Here is a 13,442-nt window from a genome sequence, read left to right on the forward strand (position 1 = left end):
ATCACATATAAAAGATCTGAAATCAGGAGAGTATTAGAAATTTCCAAAGCAATGTGAAAAGCTTGAAAACTAGTGCAACATACTTAAAGGTCTAATTTAAAAAGTTATTTCCAATGCACAATTTTATACCTAGCCAAACTATCAAATAAATGTGAAGTATAGCATCAAAATATTTTAATACATGCAAAGACTGAAAACATTTACCTCTCATGCACCATTTCTCAGAAATATCCTGGGGCAGAAGCCACCCAGATGAAGAAGTAAACCAAGAAAGAGGAAGACACGAGCTCTAAGAAATAGGTGTTCCAAAAAAAAAATAGGAAAGTGATAATAGTCCTAGTTATATCAATGTCTGAGGCTAGGAAAGCAGCCAGTCAGCCCTGGAACAGGAGAAATGTCTCCAACAGTGGAACCCATAGGTCATATGACATGTCTGACAAAATTGTCCGAGAATTGGGAAAGAATTCATAGATACAAAGAAAAGTAATCAAATTATATAAACAAAGCAATTATTAACTCCAGAAAAACAAAAAATTCTATAAGGAAAGTACTGTAAGTATAATACATTATGTGGCTCAGCTGTAACAATATAATCTAGTCATAGTAATGTAAATAATTTTCACTTTTAGAACTGTGATGAAATTATTTTAAGAGTAAGAGAGGAGGGAGAGTTTTGTATGTGTGGGCAATAGCCTAAGAAAACAAAATCATATGTATTGTAGAAACCAATAGATAATAAAGAAAATTTTACAAAATTACAAAAATAGTCTAAGTATATTATCTAGAAATGTAAGTAACAGAAAAAAGCCCAGCCAAAATAGTTTCGAGCAGTTGCTGCTACGGACGGGAGTTTAAGGATGGAGAAAATGGGCTGCTCTTTCTCTATTAATCTAAAGCAGGGGTCAGCAAGCTGTGGCCCATGGGCCAAATTCAGCCAACTGCCTGTTTTGGTAAATAATGATTTATTGGAACACAGCCACGCCCATTTGTTTATGGATTGTCTGTGGCTGCTTTTGTGCCACAAGAAGTCAGCACAAAAGCAGAGCTGAGTGGTTGTGACAGAGACTGTATGGCCTGCAATCTAAAATATTTACTTTCTTTACACAAGAAATTGGCCAACCTCATGTCTAGAGCAGTGGTTTTCAGATTTTAGCTGCATCAGAATCATCTGGAGGGCTTGTTAGGATACAGATAGCACCTCAGACTTTCTGATTCTGTAGATCTCGGATGGGGCCTGGAAAATCTGCATTTCCAGTAAGTTTCTGGGTGATGCTGATGTGCTGGTTTAGGGACTGTGCTTTGAGAACCACTGGTCTAGAAGAACTATCTGCCTTTTAAAAGGCATATATAAGTATCATGTTTATATAAAATAACTTTTAAATGTTTAGAAATATAAGCTTGGAAGCTTGCATGCAAATTTAAGCTTAAATACATACAAAAGCAACCTCCAGTAAATTGTGTGACAAGCAATGATTAAAATGTAATTTTTAAAAAACTTTTTAGCTGAACACAAACAGTAACAAATTACACCAAAGCAAATATAGTGTGTTGTATTAATAATAAGATCTCACAGATACAGACATAAAGATTAACTGACCCCAGGACCCCTGCCCCTCCCTGGCACATGTCGTCCTGGTGGCTGGTGGGTAGACCTTTCATGATACCTCCTGCCATTCCACTATTTATCAGAGACGGATTATTGCATAACAACGTCAATGATGCAGACAGTTATCCAAAGTCCTGTCTTTTTCATTTTCTCCTTTAAAATATCATTTTCACCTTTTATGTTTCATTTAATGTCTTCATGTAAAACATTTGTTTTCTGGGTAACACAATTTAAGAAACGTGATTTAGAACCTACTTCTCTTCTCTTGACCCCTTTCACGGATGATGAAACTGACACCCAGGGAATCTCATGGGTTTTAGATCCAAGACCCCCTGATGCAGTCCCTACTTCCTTCCCCTCTGCCACCCCAGCTCCTGTTTGCTTTGCCTCAGGTGGTGTGAAAGAAAAAAACCCAAATGAGCCCAAACTCAAATCAGGCGTGAAGAAAAAAGCACTGCTAATACCAGTGACCATCTTTTTCCTAAAAGCTTGAAACAAAGGAAATTCTCTGCTTCCAGGAATAGCCTTAATCAGTCACATATGTGAACACAGACCCAGTGACTGTTCAGACAATTTTCCACCAACATAACAGGATTTTCCTGGCACATTGATCTTTTTTCTTCTTGCCTAGTATCAGTATAAGTAGGGGTTTTTTTTAATTTTTATTTTTTAAGATGCTAGGCATAATACCTGACCATTTTCAACGAGAGGGACAGGATACGGAAAATCTGTGGTGTTTGAAAGCAAAGAGAAATGAAGGATTACTAAGGATAGAAATAGTCCCTGGTTGGTAAAACAAACAAACAGCTTTAAAAATCTAAGAATTGTGCCCTGGGGGGGCAGGTTTGCTGAACTGTCAGCTTCACCAGTTAATGAGGTAGTTTGTCTAATGGAAATAGAAAAGACCATTTATAACAATGCTGGGCTTTGTCTGTGTGATTTAAAAATCAAATTGAGTGGAAACACAGCAAATACTCAATGCTGTTGTTTATTTTCTAATTAATTTACTACAAACTACAAAATAAAGTGTTCAACTTATTAGATGGTCTGTGATTTTTAGAAGAGAAAGCACTGAAAACATTCACCTCTCATAGTCCATTTACTTTCTTTTCATCAGAGAAACAAGTTACCTTTTGAGTTTGAAAAGGACATTGATATCTTGAGGGACATCACTTTTGGAGTTTAGTGTGTGATATAAGTCAGCTGGGAATGCAGTCTCCTTCGGAAGCCTCAGGGGAGTCCAGGGGAACCTGGGACCACACGGTCTCCCTGTTGATGATGTTCAGGTTTCATATGAACACTCCAGGCATCAAGGGGAGAAGGTCATCTGAGTGAGGACAACCCCTCCATCGCAGCTGCACATGGACTTTTTGTTCTGTAGGGACAGTTAGAACAATGCAGGCACTCGGTATATGTAAGCACAGCATGGCCGAGGAGAAAGAGCAGAGATGGTAGAACCAGCCAGATCTCGGTGCAGATTCTGTCTTAAGCCACAGGCTGATCCTCTGACATTAGGAGTAAGTCACGTAAACTCACTGAGACTTAGTTTTCTTATCTGGAAAATACGGATCATAACAACTGCCTCCTAGGGCTGTTCTACGGGCTAGAACTTAGAGCTCACAAGAGAAGTGACTGACACATGGTAAACAAGTAAATGGAAGTTATTATTGATCAGAACATTTTCGGGTCTGCAGAAACCAAACTGAGAAGTCAGTAAGCCTTAACGAGTCTTTGTCCTCAGCTTCACCCGCATCCTGCCTTTACTCCTTTATTTCCATGACAAACGTTTTAGTGCTAATGTTCTTTTTCCAGGACTACTGTGATGTGGTCTCCTCCCTGTCCTGTCCCCAAAGCCACTAGTTCATTCCAGCAAGCTGGGTTTTCAGAAACATATCATTTGATGGGGCGACACATACAGTAATGGCAAACTTGCCTAATGTTTACTATTTACCTGGTATTTACTCTGTACCAGGCACTGTTCTTCTCTTGGTATTACCTCATTATCTCATTTAATCCTCACAATACCCGTCTGAAATAAATTCTACTATTATCCCGATTTTACGATAAAAACTATTGAGGGGTAAGATAATTGCCCAAGGGGGCGGAAACATGATTTGCATCTAGGCAGTCTGGCTCTGGTATCATGCTCTTAACCACCACTCTATGCTGGCCCTGAGATCTTGTTCTTGTTTCATGCCAGATGGGTTGACATTCAGGGCTTGCCATTCAGTGAGCACCAGAGTTTGGGAATTTTAGTGAATATTGGTCCACTGTCAGCCTACCCTAGAATCTATTTCAGTGTCAAGGAATTCTAAGTGCTGAGTATCCCTGGAATGTCCTTCCTGGGCAACAGGGCAATTGAACCCTCCTTAACAATATGACCCCAGTTAGCTGTTAAAGCTAGAAACTTCATGAGGGCAGGAACCACAGTAGCATTGTCCCACACTGTGTACCTCCAGTGCCCTATATCAGCACCTGGATATAATGGCATGTTAGGATTTGATGGATGTATGGATGATTGAACGGAAACCAAAGGATGGATGTTGCTCTCACAAGAAGGGGGTATACTGTTTGACAGTAAGGAGCTGATATAAAGTATTCCACTGATCTTTAATGGCTGTGTCTCTTCCCTACCTCTCATTAGGTATAATTTTCCCTCACAATTATATTTATCTTGTTGAGTGGGTCATTCCAAACAGCTGCATAAAATCTGAAGTTGGAAGGTCCAAAGTCTTGTAAGCACATAGGTTAGGACAACATTAAACAATAAATTTCTCTAAAAGGAGCAAGAAACAAATTTCATTCATTCATTCAACAAATATTTATTGAGATTCTATTGCCTGTTAGGTACTCTTATAGGAGCTTAAAACATAGCTGTTTACAAAACAGAGAAAACCTGTGCCCTTCTGGTGAGCACATTCTAATGGGGGAGATGGAAATAAACAAACACTCCCATGTGTAATGGATGCAGTTAAGTGCCTGGAGAAAAGTGAAGTGGGGGAGGAATACGGGGATACAGGGAATGACAGGGTTGGGGGAGGGGTGTTACTTAATCAGACAGGGTTATTTTGAAATTGTGTAGAAGTTTTATTCTATATTAGAATGTGAGAATTTAAGAAAATTAAGGTAGTGAGTGTAGGGGAACAACTGGGAATTAGGAGTCCCAGATTAATATTAGAGATTTTTCAGATAATAACTTGATAAAGAAGAAAATATTTTTTGTCCTGTGAGATATACGTGTGTATATTTTTTTCTTACAGGATTAGCAGCTCTGGACTTTTAAAGTGGTAGCATTTCCCAGCCTTCAACTGAGAAGCTGAACAAAAAAGCCACCCCTCCTGTCATCAGCACAGCAAAATGAGAGGTGGAAAAACCAGGCTGGGAAGAAGCAAGGGCATCTGATGAGCCGCCTTGCCTTTGGCGCAGAACACAGCTCAGACTCCACTCTCTCTCTGAACTGACCTACCCCACTTTGGTGCAAGGCCTGGAGTGATGTGTTCCTGCCCCAGAGCACCTTTCATTCTGTGAAGCCCAAAACATGACCACCAGTAGCCACGCATGTCACGTCCCAGCAGTGAACGGGCACATGACTCACTATCCCGCCGCACCCTACCCACTACTCTTCCCACCGGTCATTGGCGGACTCTCCCTGCCTCCCCCGCATGGCCTCCACAGCCATCCTCCGCCGAGTGGATGTAGCACCCCATCACCTGCAAGTAAGTACTATTTGAATCTTCTCTCTTTTCTCTTGCTTGATTGGCTTAATGGACCTGAGAAAACACAATGGTTCATATCCTGGGTGAGTTCTCATTTCGTTGGGTGCCAGTTTCTCTTGGTCTAGAACTGTACCTTTGGTTCTATCAGCAGAAAGGTAATTTGAAACCAGATAAATGGTGAATTTGAGAATTTGGTTCGTTCAAAACCGCATTGGTAGTTTGTTCTATTAGATAAAATGTAAACACAAATATTAATCAGGAGGTGTGACCAATACACCTGAAGAAATTGTCCACTTGATAAATAACATGAGCAATGAATTAGATGTTACTATAAAAATCACTAATGATAATCCTGAGTTTAACATCGATTTTGGTTGTGAGGTCTTCTTTTGAATCTCTTATGCATTTCCTGGATACAGATAGAATCTGTAATTGTTTTCAACTTCCCAGGGATCTTTGCCACCAGTTCATACCACATAAGCTTTTTAAATGTCGTTGAACACTTTTGGCTCCTTCAGCCATTTCTACCTCCAGTCTTCTCTAAAATATTGGGTACTATAAGATAAAAGTATTTCGAGTTAGAATTCTTCAAGACTGATATGACTCACTCATAGAAAGCCCCCATATTATGGGATTTTTTAAAAAAATAGTTCTGCCTATTTAAGGACAGGCTGTGGTAGCCAACACGTCTTCCACCTTGTAGAAACAGGTTTCCTGGTTTGTCATCTGAAGGTAAAAGGCATGTGGATGCTGCATCAGGGCATCTGCAGCATCTTTTTTTATTTTTAATTAATTAATTTTTATTTTCGGCTGCGTTGGGTCTTCATTGCTGTGTGGGGGCTTTCTCTAGTTGTGGCGAGCAGGGGCTACTCTTCTCCTTGTTGCAGTGCATGGTCTTATTGCGGTGGCTTTTCTTGTTGCAGAGCACAAGCTCTAGGTGTGTGGGCTTCCGTAGTTGCAGCATGCAGCCTCAGTAGTTACGGCACACAGGCTTCAGTACTTGTGGCGCATGGGCTCAGTAGCTGTGGCTCACAGGCTGTAGAGTGCAGGCTCAGTAATTGTGGTGCACGGGCTTAGTTGCTCCACGGCATGTGGTATCTTCCCGGACCTGGGCTTGAACCCATGTCCCCTGCATTGGCAGACGGATTCTTAACCACTGCGCCACCAGGGAAGTCCCAGCATCTTCTCTAAGTTCTTTCAGGTTCATAACTTGGCACTAGCTCTTCAGAGTTCTTCCTGCTGATTATCTTGCAGTTTGCTGCTTTTTTAGGTGTTCCTCCAAATATTGGCTTGGTCTTAGAAGCTTGTTCTTTAAATTACTCCCTTCACTTTTCTGTATTGTGGTCTTTTCTCCTTCCTCCTGCCTCCTTAGCTCACTGGGAGCAGAGAGCTTGCTCCACCTAACTGGGATCCCTCAGCTCCTGGTGTAGTGCCTTCAAAATGAGTAGGAGATGGATTTCTGGATGCCTGGGTATTCGGATAGATGGATGGATGAATGGATGGGATGAACAAACAGATGGACAGACTCTCTCTGCAGGGATGTTGATTGCAATCACAGTATTGTCATGCCTGATATTTAGTGATTTGTTTTTCTTCTTGGAATGACCTGAATATAATTCTTCCCTTCTGTGTTTTGCATTTCTGGCCTGAGTATGTGACCAATAAAGTCTTTTAAATTGCTTAATAACATTTTCCCATGCTTCTCAAGTTGAAATCGAAAGTAGATGTAGCCAACGTAGCTTCTTGGCTATCAGGAGAGATGGAAAAAAAAACCTGTATTCAAACTATCTTGTTGACCCAGGTGCCAATTCAAACCCTATTCACCCAACGTGCAAATGATATAATGAGGTTACTTTCAACTAACACATGAATGGGCCTGACTAAATGATTGTTAAAGCTATTAAAATTTCCCCCAAGAGCTAATTCTATAGCTCAGCCAGCCTAAAGGACAGCACATTCTAACATATTTCTATCCTCAGATTGGAAGTATATTTTGTAGATGTAGTCAAGGAGTTAAGACATGAGTATTAGTCCCAACCTGGGTGATCTAATCTTGCTTGAAAGATTGAGAATTCTTAGGTGGCTGCAACCCCTAGATGCCCGCCAGCAAATCCCAGCAACTTTGGGCTTTTTTGGCTACTGATTTAAAGGAGGATGCAGAGCATAGTAAATGGAAGGGCGGGTGAGATCTTTATGCTGGATGAGCATCCCTGAACACTTGATCAGGCTCTCAGTATACAAATCCCTCACCCATCTGTTTGCAGATATTTTTAGAATTCTAAGAATTCTATAGAGCAGTGCTTGGCAAACTACAGCCTGCAGGGCAAAGCCAGCCCACCACCTGTTTCTGTAAATAAAGTTTTACTGGAACTCAGCCACACTCATTTGTTTACATACTGTGTATGGTTCCTTTCATGCTACAATGATAGAGCATATAGCCTACAAATCCTAAAATATCTGCTATCTTGTTCTTTGCAGCAGAAGTTTGCTGACTCCTATTATGGAGATAAGAGCATTGGGACAGGAATCAAATCATCCCAAATCTAATCAGGCTCTGTCTGTAACAGGCGATGTCTGTAACAGGCGATGTTAGCAAAATAAATTCCTTTGACCCTGAAGGAGCTGGGCTATATTGTACCGAAGGTCACCTATAAACACAAGGCTGTTCTTTTCATTTCACAATTACTGGTAAAGTACAAGATACTGTGGCTACTAAGTTGACCCATTATGCAACTGCTATTTTTCAAGATCAAAATTGGTCAGTATTGGCAATTTCATATAATTCAACCTGTAGAAGGAGAATGTATGCAATTCAAAAAAAGAGGGTAAATAATTAATTACTGGGGTTTTTTCTGAGGGCTTTGGTGAGAGGGTGTTGAGTAACTACACTTGGAAGATATCACTGGAGGGTGTCTGGAGAAGGGGCAGAAAAAGGACAAAGTACAGAAAATTCAGGCTGGAAACTCCAAAGTTGGCTGACTTCATACTCTGGCTAATACCTTGTTTAATTATTTCTTACTACAGAGACAAAGCACATGAAAGAAGATCATTAAAAGAAGCCACTGTTACTATGTGGCCTTTTAGTTGGTCCTCCAAGAGGGAGTTGTCTTTGTTAAAGCCTGTGGTTTAGAAAGACTGGGAAACAAGGGTCAGGTCCTAAAAGTTACGTACAGATTTTCTCTTGCTAAAATTAAACTTGAAGTTTTATTCTTATACTGAGGTTAGAGAGGCAGCCGAATTTCATCATCTTACAACTAGCAAAACACATGCTTGGGTGGAAAGCTGGGTACCGTGGGGATCTGAAGGGAACAAACATGGTGGGGATGACTCCATCGATGGGGTCTTGTCCCTGTGTGATGGGATCTGCTGACGTTTCTTTCATAATCTGTACACACCTTGACTCTGCAGCTCAACCAGAAGAGAAATTCTCCTGCCTCATAGCAAGGTTCTTTCAGCACTGTATTATTTATAGGTTCCGGAACCTTCTACCTCAAAAGCAAGTGAGGACAATTTCCGTAGCGGCTACTGATGTTACACCTGCTCCTTACTCTTCTGCCCTCCACTTCAGACTCCCTGGGCAGCCAGACCCTGGCCAGTTCCTAGACCAGAACGGGAACCCTGTCTTCCTGCAGCATACACATCCCCGTGTGAGACAGTCCTTGACCCGACATCTTGTTTACAGTCATTCAACCGCCCTGAATTTCTCTTCCATAAACTAGAAAATATTTTTATTTAAAGAATAGTCATTGATAACAATCATATTCAAATCTTTTCAGGATAAAAGTGGGGTATAAATTAGAAGGGCTGTATTACAAAGGGATGAAATCAGGGCATCTCGAGGGCCCTTTCAACTCTAGCAGGCAATGATTCTCTATGTTATAGCTCAGATTTTCTCCTGGTCTCCACGCCATTTGCAGGCAGACAGCCCATCTTTCTTGGTTTGTGCCAGTGGTGATTCCTTCTCTCCTGCAGCAAGGAGTACTTGGCTATTGGTATGACCGTTTGCGACCACGCACAACTCAGAGGGAATTCCACTGTAGCCACGTCTCAGAAATTCTGTTCTCCAGAACCTTCTAACTGAAAGGAGAAAAATATTTGCAGGAGAGAGGTGAACTTGAAGCATCTTCCATGTGGGATGCCCTTGTCTTTGCATTATGACTTAATTCTTACATCGTGGAATCTCTATAAGCTTAGAAATGAGGAAATACATAAAAGAGAGAGTTAAAATAAGTAATAAGAAAAATTACCCATGAGGCTTAGAGAAAGTAAAGAGCTTAAGCAGCTAGTTAATTTGGAGCCAAATCCCAAGCTCAGGTCTTGGGATCCCAGAGTGCGTGTCCTTCCCAATGTGTTGGGCAAGGGGGCCAACTCAACCCCTCAGATAATCCCCCAGCTGCACTGCGGGTGTCTTTTCCATGGTGGTTCATGGAGTCCTAGGAGATGTAAGACATTTATAGGACCTCACAACCTCTCTGGTTTCACCAGCTACTGTGGGAGCAGCTATCATTTTTCATCAGGGGGTGTTGAGGGTGGACACTGCAGTGTTTCCACTCGTCTGTCTCCTGTGGACGGCAAGCTCGTCACCTCCGGCGAACACGACAGGAAGGACGCCTGATGCTCTGTGCCAGGGAACACCCAAAATTTAATGTTCCAGAGCTTGCTGTGAAAGTTGGACCGCTGTCCGCCTGTCTCTCTTTATGCTCCTTTCATGGCTGCTTGTTCTGTCTTATGGCTGCACATGTGCTTTTTTATAGGTTGTTGTAAGCTGGAAAATATTAAGAGTTTTGGCTTCGGAGCCTCTCTCAAGATGATCGCCATTTAACACCAGCATCTTAAAATGAGAGCTCTTTCCCCTGCTTCTTTACCGATCAGAAAGTGCTGTCAAAATCACAGAATTGGGTATTTGCTTCAGAAAATCCCAACCTTCTAGAGAGACAGACTATGAATCTCAGAATTACCAACGACAGGGCATAAAATGGGTCTTATTTCTATATCTTGTCTTAAAGTAACAGGAGCCTTGTTTACACAGCTTGTCTAAAGCAGGGTGTGTGGCCAGATTGGAATTTCTTATTGCGTGTGAAGGAAAATGGGCCCGGAGGTGTTGATCCTGTTTTAAATGCATGCAGATTAATGATAACTAAAACAACCCATTAATTTGTATTATCCATCATCCTATGTGCTGTAGTCTTATCTTCGTTCTACCGTGAGTTACATTTGTCCTTAAACAAACACAATGACCCCATTGGGCAGGGATCACATCTAATTTTAATATGTCTGGGACTTAATATATTGCTGGTATTTAGTGAATGTCAAACATAATAGTATGGTCCGTATGTATGTATCCTTCACGATTTTTAAGCCGAATAAAAACAAGGTAAAATGGACTAAAAGAAACTTCTTAGGGATTTGAGTAAACTCAATTAAAACAGGTTAGCCCATTTCATCTGCCTTTGGTCATTTGGTTTCTCTAAAGTTCTGAGGCTTAGAGATGTCAAAAGCCTTTACCTGAATGTTTTAGAAAGAGTTTAAGCTTTTAGCATGATTGAACAGTTTTAGTGTTTTGCATAGGCCCAGGGCCATGTGTGTATTATATTAAGAGACCGTTTCTTAAAGGGGCAGAGATACTGATTACTTCAGTGAAGTACCTCTTTTCCCCAATAATAAAGAAATCTCTGTGTCATCTCCTCGATGTCTGTACAATTTCCCCAGACTTTGATGGAGTACAACATGTAATCCTCTTAGTTCTAATGAGGAGCTGGGTTCATTCTGTTTGTTGGACTTTACCCCAAGGGCATCAGGAATATGTGAGCATGAATCAGAAACAAAAAGACTATTGTTCAAGTTCATCAAATTGACTACAGTGCCCAAAGGAGAATCATTACTCTAGAAGTGTGGGGTTTTTCTTTTTTCGAAAGTAGTTTTTTGTTTTTGTTATTTTTAATATCTTTTTTGGAGTATAATTGCTTTACAATACTGTGTTAGTTTCTGCTGTATAACAAAGTGAATCAGCTATATGCATACATATATCCCATATCCCCTCCCTCCCGCCCTCCCTATCCCACCCCTCTAGGTGGTCACAAAGCACCGAGCTGATCTCCCTGTGCTATGCGGCTGCTTCCCACTAGCTATCTGTTTTACATTTGGCAGTGTATATATGTCCATGCCACTCTCTCACTTCATCCCAGCTTACCCTTCCCCCTCCCTGTGTCCTCAAGTCCATTCTTTACATCTGCGTCTTTATTCCTGTCCTGGCACTAGGTTCATCAGAACCAAGACGTGGCCCATATATACAATGGAATATTATTCAGCCATAAAAAGAAATGAAATTGAGTTATTTGTAGTGAGGTGGATGGACCTAGAGTCTGTCATACAGAGTGAAATAAGTCAAAGAGAGATAAACAAATACCGTATACTAACACATATATATGGAATCTAAAAAAAGAAGTGTGTTTTTGAATAGAAAAATAGGCTTTCAGTCCATGGAGGTGATCATAAAACAGGACTGAATTTTCCTCTAAGTTTCTTCCTATGATTATTTCTAGGGAGCACATGTTTGGAAGAATATATACCAAGAAAGACCAAGAATGGAGAAAAGAAAGGGATGCTTTAGAGTTTAGATTTGTCAAATAAATTAAATGAAGACATTTAAAAAGAGTATTTTTGACCTCATGAAAATTGAAGCTCTGAAAACTGGAATGACAGCAGCTCTGAGTTGGCCGTGAGATGTGAGACCTTTCATGGGTTCCACATTTCTGTCTTGATGAATTCATCAATCTACAACTCCTACACATTTCAGATGGGTTATTTTGCTTCTAATGATGATAAACCCATTCAGATGACCTTGAGTGATGGGAGACTAACCTCCATACACATCCATGTAGATGGACATGAGGACAGGTAGAATTGCCACCAGGTGGCTGCCCTCTGGGCCATCTTCAGGACGGAGTTCGGGTGGTCCCACAGAAGCTCTGATGATTTATGCTATGTCATTAAATTGATACAACTCCCTATTTTGTCTTTGTTTCTCTGTTGTTCTGCTTTTGTTCCCTCTGACATTTGAATGGTTCTTGGTATTTTAAGTGGGAAAGAGAGGGGAAGGAAAGGAGGGAGAGAGAGAGGGATGGAGGGATGGAGGCAAGGGAGTAGGGAAAGAGAGAGAGGTAGGAAAAAAACAGAGAGAGACTATAATTAACTGTGTCATTGAGCTGCAGGCCACCTCCAAGAGTTTGAGACCACCAGCCCAGGCAATGGTACCAGCCAGGTGGTAGCGTCAGCTCGCTTGTTTTTTCACTTTGCCGTAAGAATAAGTGTTAAACGTAGCTGCCATTTATTTAGTGTGCTGCATGTATTACCTCTGTCTGCCAAATGGAAAAGAAAAGAAACAAAGACTAAGGTAACCAACTTTCTAAGTTTGCTCCGACCGAAACTGTAGGACTGGGTTTGAACTCCTCTCGCTCTGACCAAAGCCAGTCTCATTTTCATACCCCATGTTAGCCGTGGATATCAAGGTGATGCAGAGATTTTTAGAACACTGTACCTTGCACTCCTACTGGGTAGTCATATCACCGAAAATCATTTAGATCTAAAACTCTGATTGCTCTTTGCCCTCGAAGACCTTGAATTTTTAAAGCTTTTAATACCCCTTCCCACCCATGAGCCTACTGTGCATACTTTTTGTGTGTGTGTGTGATACATGTCCTATTCTGCTGTCTTCAGTTGTTTTCATAGCTTTACTTCCTCTGAGCAACTGTTAACATGAATGCCTGGTGCACAGTGGAAACTCATTTAAGGTCTGTGGAATGACCGAATCAATGGTTCTTGCTGGTAGAGGATTTTAGAAATTTGTGGATGTGCTTCTGGTTATCACAATGATTGACAGCACTGTAAGCGTTTTGTGGGCAAGGGCTTAGGGTATGGGCCCTGTGCAGTCATTGCAAATCATAAGGAATTCCCTGATAGCCTCATGACTTCTGAGTGTCCCACCAGTCATATCAGCCCCCCCCAAAATAAATTATGATTAACTGAAGCTAAACTGTAATTCCACTTTAAATATAAATGCAAAATATTGTATGCTTTTAATGTATCTTACTTAGGGCTATAATTGCTGTGTAAATCAAGAA

The 13,442-nt window shown here is 41.0% G+C and overlaps 1 protein-coding gene across 1 annotated transcript in view; it reads left to right on the top strand.

Moving 5' to 3' along the window:
• Positions 1-4,905: 4,905 nt before the first annotated feature.
• Positions 4,906-13,442, top strand: part of LOC112411691 (retinoic acid receptor beta-like) — a gene marked incomplete at its 3' end in the record, with an annotated part of 407,505 nt that continues 398,968 nt past the window's right edge. Inside the window, exon 1 of the mRNA XM_024762944.1 lies at positions 4,906-5,322. Coding sequence (XP_024618712.1) covers positions 5,145-5,322 — 178 coding nt within the window. The remainder of the gene's footprint in view (positions 5,323-13,442) is intronic.

Source organism: Neophocaena asiaeorientalis, unplaced genomic scaffold, assembly GCF_003031525.2.
Source record: "Neophocaena asiaeorientalis asiaeorientalis breed wild unplaced genomic scaffold, Neophocaena_asiaeorientalis_V1.1 scaffold279, whole genome shotgun sequence".
NCBI classification, from domain to species: Eukaryota; Metazoa; Chordata; class Mammalia; order Artiodactyla; family Phocoenidae; genus Neophocaena; species Neophocaena asiaeorientalis.